The 16,299-nt window shown below is 32.3% G+C and overlaps 2 protein-coding genes and 1 pseudogene across 3 annotated transcripts; 2 read left to right on the forward strand and 1 right to left on the reverse strand.

Annotated features, from left to right (window-relative positions):
• Window positions 1-5,538: 5,538 nt before the first annotated feature.
• LOC18599676 (uncharacterized) lies at window positions 5,539-9,415 on the forward strand. Of its 2 annotated transcripts, XR_001927740.2 has the most exons (9): window positions 5,539-5,832; window positions 6,161-6,234; window positions 6,329-6,410; window positions 7,191-7,244; window positions 7,380-7,480; window positions 7,657-7,810; window positions 7,898-8,011; window positions 8,919-9,088; window positions 9,278-9,415. XR_001927740.2 is itself a non-coding variant. In XM_018120566.2 (8 exons), exons 1-8 carry the CDS (start codon window positions 5,617-5,619, stop codon window positions 9,033-9,035), a joined length of 912 nt encoding a protein of 303 aa, XP_017976055.2. In that variant the 5' UTR covers window positions 5,539-5,616; the 3' UTR covers window positions 9,036-9,145. The 2 variants fall into 2 exon arrangements, 1 of the variants encoding a protein (XP_017976055.2); XM_018120566.2 differs by lacking the exon at window positions 9,278-9,415 and having other exon boundaries at window positions 8,919-9,145.
• On the reverse strand, window positions 9,226-11,365 carry LOC18599677 (protein WHAT'S THIS FACTOR 9, mitochondrial pseudogene; annotated as a pseudogene).
• Window positions 11,366-11,405: 40 nt separating this feature from the next.
• Window positions 11,406-16,157, forward strand: LOC18599678 (BTB/POZ domain-containing protein At5g17580-like). Its single transcript, XM_088806665.1, has 6 exons — window positions 11,406-11,593; window positions 11,656-11,931; window positions 13,051-13,096; window positions 13,454-13,515; window positions 13,788-13,857; window positions 13,953-16,157. The coding sequence occupies exons 1-6, from the start codon at window positions 11,406-11,408 to the stop codon at window positions 15,555-15,557; spliced, it is 2,247 nt and encodes a 748-aa protein (XP_088662791.1). The 3' UTR covers window positions 15,558-16,157.
• Window positions 16,158-16,299: the final 142 nt, after the last annotated feature.

Genomic DNA, 16,299 nt, shown 5'->3' on the forward strand with positions numbered 1-16,299 from the left:
AGACAAAAATTATATGTGAAGACAAAATGTTTAATTGTTCCTTATAAATAGAATGATTTAAGGAGAAATTATTCGTATTATAATTTAATATGTGCGTACACAGCGCTTAGGAAATTTTGATCCCATGGTTAGTTTTGGAATTTTACTATTATCAAAGAGTTAAGTTAGAGTTTCATCATTAGTTTATTTGTAGCATATTTAAGGAAAAGGTAGATTATTAATATATAACATTAGATAAGAATTAATTGATAGATAATATTTTTTTAGTATGTTTTCTTTTTATCCTCATTTAAATAATTTTTTATTTTTAATTTGAAAAAGTAAAAAGTAAGTTTGAAACGTAGAAAATGTTTTGATTTAAAAAAAAAAAAGAGTTAAAAATGATATAATTTTGAAACATTCAAAGATATATAAATAATATGTAGCATATTCTAATTACAATTTTTGCAACTTAATTATTCTAATATATTAATAAGGAATGTAAGGTGGTGTATTTTTTTATGTGGCCCGACATTTTACATTTCTTGTAGCTTTTATTGAATTTGGAAGAATTCCAATTTAGCATTCTAACATTATAGACTTGGAACGTTTTCATCTTTAGCTTAGCAAATAATAATACAAAAGAATCGTAAGGTTTCTTTTAATATTCCTTTTTTTTTGCTTCTGGTTTGTGTTCATTCATCGACTCTGTATAAATTTCTTGTGAGCCGTCACATAATTCATAGTCTCAAAAATTATAGAACTGTAATAGAAAGAATTATAACGTATATCTTATCCTCTCCCCGATAAGCACTGACTATTTCTTTTTTTTTTTTTTCGATTTCATCTGTTTTTATTCTTTATTAAACAATATTAAATTTGAGTTGACTTCTCTTCATTACACAAATTTTTAAAATTCTTTGCTTTCCTTCCCAAAGGATTAGGCCTATTTTAAAAGAACATTATTATTAAATAAACATTATAAACTTCCAGGAAGAAATTGACAACATAACTTGCGAATGCATATTTTATAAAATTAATTTTCTGTGTTGTGTGTGTATATGTGTATATACATATATATATATATATATATATATATATATATATATATATTATTCTCCAATTTAATGATAATATTATTTGATTTGTAAAAGTAAAAAAAGAACATTTTTACTTATGGAATTTAGAATTTTTAACGATTAACATTGGCAAAAGTTAAAATATTTGAACATTTATTATGAATTAAAGATAAACGTGAACACTAATCAATTGTAAAGATAAACGTTGGGATAAATGTTTATCTTGAGATCCAACAACATTTCAAGTTATTCTAATTGAATCCTGCACATGACTACCAAGTATTTAAGGAATTTTCTAATTAATTATTAGTGTTTAGCCCGTGCATTACGTTTGGGTAAATCTATTATATTTAATAAAATAGTAAGATCTTGTAATGCAATGATGAAAGATTATATGCTATATTAAGTATATACATAGTTGTTGGTGCAATTTGTTTAATAATAGACTTTGTAGCTGTTAGAATAATTGCATTATAAAAAATATTTTGACTCTTTTGCAACATGGCTAATTTACAAAAAAAATTGAGGCCTCTTCTGCATATAGAATTCAAACATTGTTTTCATAAACAAAAGTTATGAGTGGATCCTTGAGTAGGGGCTGTTGTCTTAATACAAAAAAAAAAGAAAAGAAAGGGAAAACAGCTTGTTGTTTTGTTGGTGGCATCAGTTTGGTTTTGGTGACAAACACTGTTGTTTCAGTGCTGAGGAAGTGCAATTTGATTTTTAGATATTGTTGCATTGTATTTAGTATAAGTTTTATATTTGTGAAGTCTTTTATTTTTTAATATTGTCATTCTTTTAAGTCTATTTTGTCTTTCTTCATTAATTCTATCTATTAAAACACAACAATCTCAAAAGCGAAACAACAACTTGCAAATAATAAATAATGTTTAAATTAAATTCATATAATAGCAATATGTTAAAAACACTAACTAGTCATAACAAAAAAAAAACACAAACAAATACCAAACAAAGTAGCAAACTTATTTCAAAATAATACGCAAACAGAAAATAACAGCAAATAGATAAAAATAAATGAAAAGTAATTTGATGAAAAACAAAAAGAGAATAAAAAATTAAGCAAGAAAGTCATGTTATAAAGCAAAAAAAATTGAAGTAATTTACTATGTACAAGGATTGACAATTTTGATGTCTCACCTCGAACAATATAATAGACTGCAAATAAAAACATAAAAGAATTTTATTAATTTTCAAACAATATGATTATCAACACAAAAAGAAATTGAACAAAAGACCATCAGACAACAAATATTATTCAATTTAGTTTGTGAAAATTCGTTCAATTATAACATAAATAATCATAAAGAGAAATAAATATAAAAAATTTAAGAGTGTATAAGAGATCATTGTACATTAACCATTGAAGAAAAAATTATCCCTTTGAAGTTTTCGAATACCCATAAGCACATTGAGAAACAAATTGAAGCTATTTCTCAACTGATGTATCACATTAATAAATTAGAACAATACAAAAACTAATAATCGACAAGCACAATGTTAACATATATTGAATATAATGAATGATACATACAATATACATTAAATTTTAAACGAAATCCTATACAAGCAATTTAATATATATATATATATATATATATATATATATATATATATATATAACATAAGACAATAATATCATTAGTAAAAACAAAACTATTACCTTAAGTTTTAAAACAGAACAAAACATAATGCAAAAGACCAATTAAATAATAAATTAAAACAAATTAAAACAAAAATGAGAAGAATAAAAAATGTAAAAACAAAGGTGGTGTTTGGTATTTTGTAGGGAATGTGATTGCTGGAAATATGATTACTGAGAAAATAATTTTAATGCATTTGAAATAATGTGAGAAAGTGATGATTGCAGAAAATGTGATTGTTAGGAAGATTATATTGTAGTGTTTGGTTTGAAAGCACTTTATTGAGAATGTAGTATAAATTTACAAAATTGCCTTTATATATGAAACTATAAAATTGAATAAATTTACATTCTTTTTAATATAAAATTTTAACTTTTCAATTTATTCCTTAAAATAATAAATAATAGCATGACAAAAATAATATTAAAATATGTAAAATTACTAAATATTTATTTTTAATAAATTAGTTAAACTTTAAAGAATTAAATTAGTTAATTTAAATTATGTTATAAATTAATTAATTAATTACTTAATTTAATTAATTTATTTTACTCAATAAATAAAATAAATTTATACACATAGAATTTAATTAATTTATAAATATTTACTCCTATTTTTTACTCTTTGTACCTTGGGTTGAGTATTAGTATTGGAAATTTTTGTAAACAGTATGCTACGGCCTGATCTTGCAGCGAGAAGCACCAGATCTAGTGCTTCCAGACCAGATCTCCATGGCTGAATCTAGCACTCCATAACCAAAGCCGATCGCAGGAAACATCGATCTGGCACCCTAGTGGCCAGATCTAGCCACATGGTGCTCCAAATCGGCGTTTCATTACACAGGTCACACTTCCGATGGCCGAACCATGGAGAAGAGAAAGGAAAAAGAAAAAAAAAATTAAATAAAAAAGTTAAAAATTTATTTATCAATTATAAAATATTAATATTTTACTCATAATAAGGTTTAAATTATAAATAAAATATTAATATTTTAAAATATTAATGTTTACCTTATTAAATTATTAATATATTAAATTTGTAATGAAAGTATAAATAAAAAATAAAAAATACAAATAGAGAAAAAAAATTATATTAATATTTTAATAATAAACTATTAAATTTTAAATATTTAAAATTTTAATGAAAATAAAAATTAAATAATTAAAAAACAAAAATTTTGCTTATATTTGTCTTTTGGTATAAATTTTACTAAATTATGTAAAAGGTATTTTTGCTTTTTTAAAAAACAAATATTATTATAGTAAAAAGTTTTAGTTTTTAATTACATATTATAAAAATTAATATTTTAAAATTGGAAATTAATTAAAATTATTAATATTTTAATCATAATAATGTTAAATTATGAATAAAATATTAGTATTTAAAATATTAATGATTAAATTATAATAAAATATTAATATTTAAATTATTAATTATTAATAGTTTAATTAAATTATAAATTATTAATATTTAAAAAATAAAACAAAAATAAATAATCATATATATAATAAAAGATATTTTGTTTTTTTATTTTTTATTCTTTTGTTATTCTAAAGTTATTGTTACTAACTAAACACTGTAATAAGTCATAATAATTATTCCGATCTTATTCTATTCATTGTACCACACTACGTAATAACTATTTTATTCCATTTTCACCTCATTCTATTTTCATGTAATAACTATTCTATTTTATTTTTGTCTATTCTGTGAACCAAACATAATCTATACAGTTTTTGACTTTTCTAACTTTCAACGAAAAGCAAAGTAGACCATCAATATAAAAAAATCTATTAAATGTTAAAAAAGGACAAATAATTTAAGTCCAACCTGCCATAAATAATGAAAGGCCAATTGGCTATTTAAACCATAAAAATAATTTAGATGCACTCATAATATTTTATTTTTAGAAACTCTCAGTGGAGGCAAATAAAAGTATTCACGCAATTAATGTCTGAAAATTAATAAAACATTACCCATTTTACTCACAAACAAACAAAAATCTAAAACATAAAGAAAAAAACCACCAAAAAATTAATAAACAAAACTATGAGAGAAAAAGATGAGGGAAAAAACCAAATAAAGAAAACGACCTTGAAAAATCAGAGCACAGCACAATTCCATAACCAGATTAAACCAACCAAACATAGCAAAAAGAAACGGAGAGAAGCATGGAAAGAAAAGAAAAAGATAAAAGACAAAAAAGGTAAAAGAAAGAAAAAGACTTAAAGCTTTTGGAAGATATGAAACAACCAAAATTACCAAAATGTGTCCAATAAAATAGAGTAATTCGAAAAAACCCATAAAAGAACAAAAGAAAATAGAATAAAAAGACCAAAGCAGCCATACAAAATGAGACGAAGACAAAGTAATCCAAGACAAATACATGCTGACAGCCCATACTTCAAGGGGTCTATTCTGAAAAGGTGAGACAACCTTTAGGCTTCAAGGGACGCAACTAGTAAAATTCATAAAAAACAACCACAATGCTGTAATGTGGTTTTCAATTGAGTGGACTACGTACTCTTCAATTCGCCATGTTACATGGTAAGCATTAACCCTATCCATTGACTTTTTATACATGGGTATACATATAGGTGTAGATAGGAAAGAAACCAATGCTTAAAAATATTTCCATAAAAAAAAGAAATCAATGAATTAAATAAAATATGCAGTAAATCTATCCTTTTGACTTATTGCATTTGTAGAATCTTTAAACTTATTTTATCTATAAAATAAAATAAATTAAGTAAACTTCTACATGATTAACTTGTTTATATATACTCATATATCAAGACAACCTGGAAACATCAATTTATGACTTGGATTCTACATCGTTGTTCTCAAGCTATTTTTTCATTAGTTCCTCCATCTTTTGACTTTGCAACATATCAAAAATGAAAGAACTCAGCATCAAAATTCTCTCCATTTCTCTAGCTGTTTTCTCAATTATTTCAAGTGAAGCAAACTTGAAATCCATGGCCATGAAGATGAAGTTGTTTGATGCACATTGTCACCTTCAAGATCAAAGGATCATAGATAAGGCTCCCCAACTTATTGCAACGGCCTATGGAGCTGGGGTTGTTTACTTTGCTGTCAATGGAATAACAGAGGTATGCAGGGCTAAATACTTATAGTTTTTTTTTTTTTGGAAGGGCACTAAATACTTATAGTTGGTCGCAGCAATCTTTTCTTTGGCTTTGAACCTCTCATAAGAAAACTAATTTCGTTAGACTTTTAATCATCATCATAGGAGGAGTAAAAGTCTTGATCCTCATCAGACACACTCAATGTTACAACTTCAATTCAAACCTGAAAATTTCGAGTTTTGAAATTATAAGATGGGAAACGGCTATATGTAGTTGTCTAATCCAAAATCTTATGTATGCAAAAGGGTTACAGCTAGTCTTGGTGTTTTTCCTTTTTCTTTTTGGTTGGCAGAAAGATTGGCATTTGGTGAAAGAAATGAGTGATGAGTATTGCTCTGTGATTCCAAACTTTGGGCTCCACCCTTGGTATGTTAAGTGAATAAACTAGTATAATTATTCTTAGAGTATTTGCTTTTTTGGTGAGTTTATTTCTCTTTTGTTGGGGTCCTTGCTTTTGCAGGTTTGTTCAAGGAAAGAGTCCCTCTTGGTTCAGCACTCTCAAGGAGTTCTTTGAAGCTAATCCTTCAGCTGCTGTTGGGGAGGTGCTCCACATATTTTTCCCATCTTCTTTAAGTTAGCTTCTGACTCATATACATAATAATACACCTTCAACCTTTTTTCTTATCATCTACCCTTTCTTATGTTCTTTCCCCCCCACAAGCTGGATAAAGGGAAAAAAATGTTGCATTCTTAAATCAGCATAAAAGTTCAACTTACCAGCATAAAATTGGATACCAACCAGTCTCTCCGCCCCCCACACCCCACCCAACCCTTTTTTTATGTTTACTAGTTTAATCTTAATGAATTTGCATTTTAATTTTGAACTTAAAATTGAATTATTTCCCTCTCTATTTTTAATAAAGTATATGAAAGAGATCACAATTGAAGAAATCTGAGATTAAAAGACAATAGATAGTATATGACTGTCAAATAGTAGATAGTACAAAACCTGAAGGAGTCAATTAAGTGAGTAGGATTAAGTTTGGTAAATTGATATGCTAATGTGGGTTGAGATTCTCTTACCATCCATTTGAATTTTCATTAGATCTAATCATAAATTGATCTCAATTCTCACTCATATGGACAATTATTATAAGTGCACTGAAAAGTATTAAAAATATTAATAGATGGAAGCCTTAAGCCACACTTGTCTCCTTTTCTTTTAGAAACTGTTGATAGTAACTTTCTACATTTTACATTAGAATTGATTGAGGAATGTAGAAAGGATATATTACATTAGGTCTTTATGCTTGAAAAAATTTGTAGTTATAAAGGATATCAGGATATGTCCCTAACATAAATACTGTATATTATATTTTCAGATTGGTTTGGACAAAAGCCCACTGGCGCCCAAGGGGGTTGATTTCGCGGATCAGGTCCTGATATTGATGATCCTCTTCCCCTTTGGTTGTTTGTTATTTTATATTTATTTATTTATTTATTTTGTTTTGTTTTGGGACCTTGTTAAGACAATTTCCATGTTTAAAGATAATTTCTTAATCTTCCTCCAGATTGAAGTGTTCAAGAAACAGATTAAACTTGCGAAAGAGTTGGAAAGACCAGCAAGTGTGCATTGTCTTGATGCTTTTCCTGAGCTTCTTCGGATAATGAAGTATGATTATTGTTTCATATATTCAATTTTTCTCAGACAGAGATCACATTGATTCTATTTTACTCTTGTTTTTCTATCTTTCAAACATCTTTTAATGGGGTTTTTTTTTTTTTTTTTTGCCTTTTGTTCCTTCTATTTTTCTTACTATATTGGCTGTTAATGTTTTATTCTGACAGAGATATAGGACCTTTTCCATCTGGTGTCATTCTTCATTCTTTCCAAGGTCCTCCAGAGGTGGTACCTGAACTTACGAAGCTTGGTTCCTACTTTTCATTCTCTGGACATTTAATGCCCTTGCAAGAAAACAAGGCCAGAAAAGTTGTCAAGGCGGTTAGTTTTATCAATTTCATTGTGTTTTCATGCCAAAATATTTGTCAGAATACAACTATTCTTACTTGTAAAACTCTTCAACCACAGGTACCCTTGGATAGAATCTTACTGGAAACGGATTCACCTGATGGGCTACCCAAAAACCCTCTTTTTCTGGTTCCTGGAAATGATACACTAAATCAGCCAGCAAATGTTCATAGTGTATGTCTTCTTCTCTTTTCCTTGCTCTCTGTCTTTGCCAGGGTTGCTTAACAATTACTTGGTATGAAATTATACTATCTAGAGATCTCCAATTTGTGTAAAAGGGCAATTACTTCAATCTTATTTGCATGGTATTTGGGGGCTGGTCAAGGACAACCGTTAAGCCATATGTGTGTTCTTTGCATAGCATCTTGGTAAATAAGCTGGCTTGCTTCTTTCTGCTGTTAGGATCTCTTTAACTTCTTAAGTTTGTATTCCTTTCATAATCACTAACTACTAATTATTAATTACACTCAACACAAAAATCTATAGATTTCATTATATTTACTCTCAGCAAAATATAGAAAATTTAGATTAATTAAAATTAGCTACAGAAGCCTTTAAATTGGTCATCTAAGAAGTTAATTTAAGACTAAATATATTGTATTTGTGATGAGATAGGAGGGTGTAGGAGCAATTTGGGTGACTAAATTTGTTCCTCTTTGTTTAATATAAGTTTGTAATTTGATATGAAAAATAATTTGGATTTGATTTTTCTAAAAATTAAAAAACAGAGTTTTTTTGACTAAATATTTCACCAGAAATTATTAGTAAACCAATCAATCAGTTGGAATCTCATTGGAATTTTTTGACCAAAATTTTCCAATGGAATAAATTCCATGGGAAAAAATCTAAATTTTTGTAGTGTTCTGACCAAATTGATTGAACTTGTTTTGAGTTGCAGGATTTTGCTCAATGCTAGTTTTAGTATACATCTACCTACATGATTGAACTGTTATTTTCGTATGTATATGCTTGGCGTATACATACACGTATGATTCAAGAAATGTACTCAAAACCTTCATGTGCTATATCTGTGCACGGTTTGGTATATTGAGTGAATTAACTTCAATGGCTTGGTTTGCAGGTACTGATTTATGTTGCATCTTTACTAGAAATGAGTAAAGAAGAACTCGCAGAAATAAGTTTCAAGAATGCAGTTCGCTTATTCTCTTTCCAAGGTTCAAAAATTCCCTTAGAATGATCATCATTTCTTGGTGTTGGAGGAAACTGCAATATCGTTATTTAACTAATAATGTATGAAATTCCACTCCATCCTTTTCTATGAAAATCTTGGTTTTGATATTCGATGAATGACTATTCCGTGAAACAAATGTCAAAATAAAAGAACAATAATCATTCCACTAACCAAATGTCAGTTTGACACCTGAACCTGATGGTTGAAATAAGCTGTCAATTACTTAATTTCTCTTACATAAATACCAGATGTAGCAGGCAGGATTTGGCAACTTGGAGTTTTGACTTCTGCTAGGATTTCAGAATCCCAGCGAACCCAAAGTACTTAGCAGCATCATGAGACTAGGTTAGCAATGCTGCATCTCAGGTATAGATAACAGAAACAGAAGGAAGTGACATCAATATTTCAGTCTCAAAATGACTTTTAAGCTTTTTACTGTTGGCCGATTCACTATTGAACAACACCAGTTTCCTGCAACTGTTTCATTGGATGCTTCAACAAACTGCCATTCCAAGTCAGTTGATTTCCAAAATGGTTCAACTGGTCAATGTAACTCTAATCTTCAATGGAATATTCCTCCTTCAGCCGCTTTTTCATGTTCTTGTTGCTCTTTTTGGCTTCTGATGGCAGAGGTACTGCTGCAACAGGGTCTTCAAAGTAAAAACTTTGGTAGCACTGAGGGAGGAACTTTAACCCCTCTGAAACTGTCTATCATTCAGTACATAATTTCAAAATTTGATGCTGCGAGTTCTTCAGAATGAAGGAGCTGCTCAAATGCACCAACAGGTCCAGGACTTGCCACTTTAAGTGCTATCGTTAGTTCCAATGTCTAACTAAGACAGATCCCCTGCCACTGAAAGGCTAGTCAATAAGCATAAGCTCTAATCACTCTCTAGGAGAAGTTCTTCCCTACACTTCTTGTGTTAGCCTGTATATGCCTGACTTAAAAACTATGGAAACATAATTTACAAAGGAACCTCTGTTCTGTCATCTGACTCTGAATCCATATCCAAATCCTTCTCCACCTTTTCTTGCTTAATAAACCGATTATTAATCCGGCTATTCTTCAAAATCCTACCTGATTCTTTTACCAATCGAATGTATTTCTTCCTCACTCCCAACAATAGATGCCTCTCCATACTAGACTTACCACAATATGCCTCCTTAAGAATTGCAGTACAAGTCTTGTTCTTAAAAGATAAATAAAACATATGAGGATGCCTTTCAAATGCTTTATGGACTTTCTGTGGCAACTCAAACACAAAAGCTTCTTCCGTTGTGCTGAGTGTTCAACAAACAAACTCAACAACTCGTGAAGAATCCCTTCAACCCTCCTCTCAGCTGCATCACTATTACGATCTAAATGTGAAAAATCCTCATAAGGTGAAACATAAGGAAGTTTTTGAAACTCCTTTAACCAACCTTCGATCTTCCTTTTTAACCTTAAACCCTAAGATGGAAAAATTGGAAACCCAATTCCTTCCATTGTCCCACCAAAATACACACCATTTTTCGTCGCATTTCTTTGCATTGTAGACAATACTTTTTCCCCCTCACTCTCAACAGCCAATCCTTTTAACTCATCTTCCATGTCCATAAACGTAAAAGACTCATCAACATTCCCTTTTGAATCCTCCAGAAACCCTTGAGGCAACCCCAAATACCATTGCATTCCTTTGATAATCTTCAAAGGCAAAACCTTATCTTTACTCATTAAAATAAACCTTTTCAACCTATCCTTCTAATCCTCCTTGCATTCCTCAAATACCCTTTTCTCCTCTCTATTATTCTAAGCAGCTTCTGGGTCAACCTAAACCAAGGCAAAATGTATTCAGGACCTCTAAACTCCTCAAAAACTGAAGGGTATTGCCTTAGGAACCTAGCAATCTTAATGGAAATATCAAATTCTTCGCCTCTTTTTGATACAGCAGAGATGGGGATGCAACCGTTGGGGTCTTTAGCAATTAAGTTTTTGAGTTGAATAATTAGTTTAAGCTCTATGGATTTATGGATGTGCACTGTTGAGTCAAAGAATGGATCTTTCTTCCATTTCATGTACACATTCACGTAGTTGTGATTTTGGGAGTATCTAAAAGGAGGTTTTTGGTGATTAAAAGGGGAAATGATTGAAATTTGGAAATAAAGATTAGTTTTTTAAAGTGCGTTTTTGAGTTTGAGTTCTGGAAAAACATGGGTTTTGGGCAGTTCGAGGGATTTTTCAAATTCTTACCAAGTTAAGGGAGAGCGGCTATGAGAGAACGGAATAGCAAAGGTCAGGACTGGAGGGAGCGGCTGTTCACCGTTTTCGTGGACAATCTCAGCCTCAACCTTCCTTGGCAGTAACTTAAGGGTATCTTTGAGGAGTACGGGAGAGTCATGGACACTTTCATCGCCAAGAAAGGCGGCGAGTCAGGGAGAAGAAGAAGCACTTTCGCGTTTATTCGGTATCGCCTTAAAGATGAGGCAAGAAGTGCGGTGACGCTGGGAAATCTGAGGTTGGTGGACGGCCACAAGATCGTGGTTAAGAGGGCAGCGTTTGGTTGGAAGGCCAGAGAAGGAAATGGGTAGGTTCGGGGCCAAACCATAGAGTTGGTGGCCAGATTTGGGATAGTGGTAGAGACTCCAGATCTTACAACGAGGTGGTGGAAGCTGGACCCTCTATGAAAACAGTGGAGCCTCAACGGCGGGATAAATTAAAAGAGGTCCGGAATGGTACCAGAGTGATTTCCATTTCGCTGCCTGAGAATGAACCTGAATGGCTCCGCCGAAGCACATTTGAGGAAAGGAGGAAAATGCAGCGTTCATCCATGACGACCCAGATGAGAGGTGGTTCGATTCGGTGCAGCCGTATTACGGACTGGAAGTGGAAGACAAGCAGTTGCAATGGATTAGAATCCACAAGGTGCCTTTGATGTCCTGGAACGAGGAGTTTCTTAGAAGAGTTGGGGAAGTATGGGGCGTTTATCAGCGAATGGATGGGGCAACCGCAAGGGCGGAAAGATTTGACGCTGCCAGAATTCTGACTGGAAAGGAAAAAGACCCAAGAAATCCCAAATATTCCCTCGCTGCTGGTTAATGGAAACCGGGTGGAGGATTTAGAAATTGTGGGTCTAAGGAACAGCTGGAGCAAAATAGAGCCTCAATTCAATTCCATCCTTGTACATTCATAAGGGTAATTTATGCTAGTAATCTCGTTAATTAACCAAAATTATTGACATGTACTTGTACTTGGTTTCGATAATGTCTTGAATCATCTCTTTGCTTCTTTGCTCTTAAACCATGGAGGCAATGCATGGACTGAACGCATAACATAGTGTTCTGCGTGTCTTTACCCTCCGCATTAGATTTTTTCAACAATAAAAGATGTGCACATTGGGAAAAAAAACTTCTACAAGAGAAAAAGTTTATAAGAGATGGACTAAAGTGGGTTAAAGTGAACATTGGATCATGGTTACGTTTTTCAAATCTTAATTGATTTACCACAATAAGTTAATTTCGTCATCACAAAATTTAATAAATTATTGAAATTCATTGTATTTATCACCTGTAACTCTTACATATTTTAATGAAGATGAAAAATGATATGGACACATCTAAAAATAATAAATAATATTTTAACTTTTGGATAACTTGGAATGACTCGAGCTATGAGTCACAGGTTTTGCGCTCATTGGGTTTGAGCTCGATGGAGCATTGAAATTGTTTGGGATTCAAGCTGTTTCTCAAAAATTTTGGTTTTAGACCACCTGGAGTTATTGGGTTCTTTCATGCTTTAAATGGGGTTTCAAGAACTTACAACCCAATTAAAATAGTCCATTGAATCTATCTAGCAAAGAAAAAGAAAGATGAAAGAATAATTCCAAGGTAATAAATGAGAGAGGCTGCATGCTAGAGGATTTTCTTATCTAAATCTGATTCCTAAAATATTTAAATAACAGAAACCCCACAATATAAGGAACTATCTGTTTTTTTTCGAACGTTGTATTACTCTTTTTTAAGTCTTTCCTACATATGAATTCAGCAATGAACTGAGTGCGTTTTGGTCCTCTCTCACTCTCTTCTTCAAGGTAAGACTTGTTCTGTTTGTTGCGATTATGTGACTTGCAGCATTAGAATCTTTTTCTTAGAGAGCAAGATAATTGATTTTGAATGCTAGAATTTTCATAGCCATGGTTATTTTCTGTTTACATAAGCGTATGTAACTATCTTACATAGAGGATCAGGAAGTTTTGCTACTTTGTGTTCCTGTCTGGGCATATTTTTTGTTCAGAATCAGACTCCATCAAACAATTTTTTAAAAGAGTTTTACCATCTAATGATTTTGTTCTTTCTATGACCAGGGGAACATTTTGCATTTTGTTCTGTTATTGCAATCAGTAAAACAGGTGAATGCATAATTGCTGTTTTTATGAATGTTATCCTAGATCTATGTTAGCATGAATTGGCCTAACATGATCAAAATGGTCAATGAACCTGGTTTGGCAGGGTTAGAAATAGATCATTTCAGTTTAATCACAAAGGGCAACCATCAAGAGGACTCCTGCATTTGCCACTCCTTGGCCTACAACTGACTGTTTTTTCTAGTTTTCTCAGAAAAGCTGAAACTGTAGGAAATGACTGAAAGGCGACACAAAGATACATCATCCTGGTAATCAATCCACGCTCTTGTCATCTCTACTTCTTTCTATACTTTGGTCCTGATTTTCTGTCTGATTTAAATTTATTGTTTTCTGAATTCTGAGTTCTTTCTGATCTCAGGATGTCCAAGCCTGCACCCTCAACAGAATTAGAGGCTCATCTAGGGAGTGTGCCTTTTACTTTAGACAAAGTGAGAAACATTCCAAAAATCTCTTCATTTCATTCGTAATTTCTCTGTTATTATTGCAGTTTTTTCTTATAGAGTATCTGTTCATTATCATCTAGGAACTTCTGGCCTCAAAATCAGCTAAAGTAGCTGCCTTACTTAAGGAGAATTCCCATGAAAGTCTCTCTTACTTACTCCGGGACATTCCAGCTGATGCAGAGACTTTTGAACTTGTTGCAAGATTCTGCCATGGATATGAAGTACACATGTCCACTGAAAATATTGTACCACTCATTTGCCTGTCTTTCTACTTAGGGATGGATGAAAATCACAGCAGTAACAATCTATTAAGCAAAGCTGTTACCTTCTTTGAACAAAGAGTCCTTCCTAGTTGGAATGAAGTCATCAAGGCTTTGCACGTGTCTGAAAAATTCCTTCAACAAACAATGCAGCTGGGTTTATTTGATGCCTGCTTACAGACTATGATTGCAAAGGCATCAGACAATCCCCGACTTCTTGGGGAACCGATAAAGCTTTCAACAAACTATAATGATACTGAAGATGGTGATGACAGTTATAGGCCAAATGCAAGGAGAAGGCTCTTTGTTCTTGACTGGCAAGAGGGTTTGACAACATTGCCACTCCAACTATATGAGCCTATCATTTATGCAATGAATCAGCATGAAATCCCACCAGAGTACATTTCTGCATCTATTTATCAATATGCAAAGAAGTGGATCTTTTCCTGTGACATAGGAGGGGAGACTACGTCAATTTACAAGAGGAAATCTCAAAGAAACGTCATTGAAACGTTGGAGAGACTTTTGCCTCATGGAAGAGAACTCCTTCCTTGCACATTGTTGTTTGAAATGCTCCGCAGTGCAAGTGACTTGGAAGCTAGCTCTGCTTGTAGAAATGGTCTTGAGATTAGGATTGGAAAGCAACTGGACCAGGCAAAAGTGAAGGACCTATTAATCCCTTCTCAAGGCTATACCAAGGAGGTGCAATATGATATTGAGTATATAAGGAGGATTTTGAAAATTTTCTATGGAAATTACAAGAGCTCTGATGTTTCTGGGTTAATCATTGTGGCAGAACTTGTAGAAGAATTCTTGGCAGAAATAGCAGGTGACACAGATTTAATGATAGACACTTTCATTTCACTTGCAGAGATGTCCATGGCAGCAGCATTAGGAATACAGAGAAACTCTGATGGAATATACCGGGCTATTGACATATACTTGGACAAGCATACTTACCTTACAGAGAAGGAGAAGGAACATGTTTGCAGGGTGTTGGATTTTCGAAAATTGTCTCCTGAAGCTTGTGAACATGCAGCCAAAAATGAACGACTGCCTGTGAGAGTAGTAGTGCAGGTGCTTTTTATGGCACAGTTGCAGCTGCGAGACACATTAACAAAGGAGGTGCGGGGTTATGATGACAAATTGGGAAAAGAAGAAGAGGAGGAAGAAGCAAACATGGGTTGCAGGGAGGATAAAGTGAGAATGGAAATGGAAAAAATGAGCATCAAGGTGAAGGAGCTAGAGAAGGAGTGCAATGTTATGAAGAAAGAAATCACAAGCAGCAACAGCAGGCAAAAAGTGAAAAAGGGAAAGGTGAACATGTGGAAAGAAATGAAGAGGAAGTTTGGATGCATGAGTAGCATGAATGACTTTCATTGCCAGGTCAAGAAGAAGAAGGTGCATCCAAAATTGGGCATATGATCTTCTGATATATTTTCAGTTCCTTCATATTCATATTTCCTGCTCAATTTTCCAAGGTTTACCGGCTAATATTCAGATTGTTTTACTGGAGGCCTTGAAGTAATACAGCACCTAAGTAGTAGTCTGACAACTATTTCCTTCAATAATTACCAAGTTTACTGCTTCAGTTCGAGTAAGTCAGCTGGGAAACATAATTTTTATAGCAGTAGGTCAACATAAAGCCTGAACGTTAGTCACAAGGCCAAAACCACTCCTGAACATCAAATGGCCAGAACATGAAGTTGATTGATTCTGTGTCTACTGCCTTGTTAAAGCAAGTTTAGAACTCGTATTTAACATTTTTTTGCGATTTCAGTTAACATGAAAGGGTTTCATTTTATATCGAAGACTGTAACTATTAATCCTTATGTTGCATCCTTCTTTTCCTCTCTGCAGCTAACTTTTTAATCCCATCTTTATTGCAATTTGTTTAATTTTTTAATAGTCAGCTATGTAATGACAGGAACTTTTGCCTGTATACCTGTCAGAGTTGAGAAATCATTATAAACAAGCAATCTAAGCAAAGGAAGCTAGGTGTTATAAAGAGGGAAAGAAATGAGAACAGCGAACAACTTAGTTTTTGGTAAAATTCGATTATCAGACTTATGTTGATGTCTTGATTACTTGTTTTCCAAGTTCCAGCTTATGGGATACAATGTAATGCTTCCATTAGATCAATTCTCTTCGCTGCATGTGATTTGCT

Source organism: Theobroma cacao, chromosome 5, assembly GCF_053813885.1.
Source record: "Theobroma cacao isolate CCN51 chromosome 5, ASM5381388v1, whole genome shotgun sequence".
NCBI classification, from domain to species: domain Eukaryota; kingdom Viridiplantae; phylum Streptophyta; class Magnoliopsida; order Malvales; family Malvaceae; genus Theobroma; species Theobroma cacao.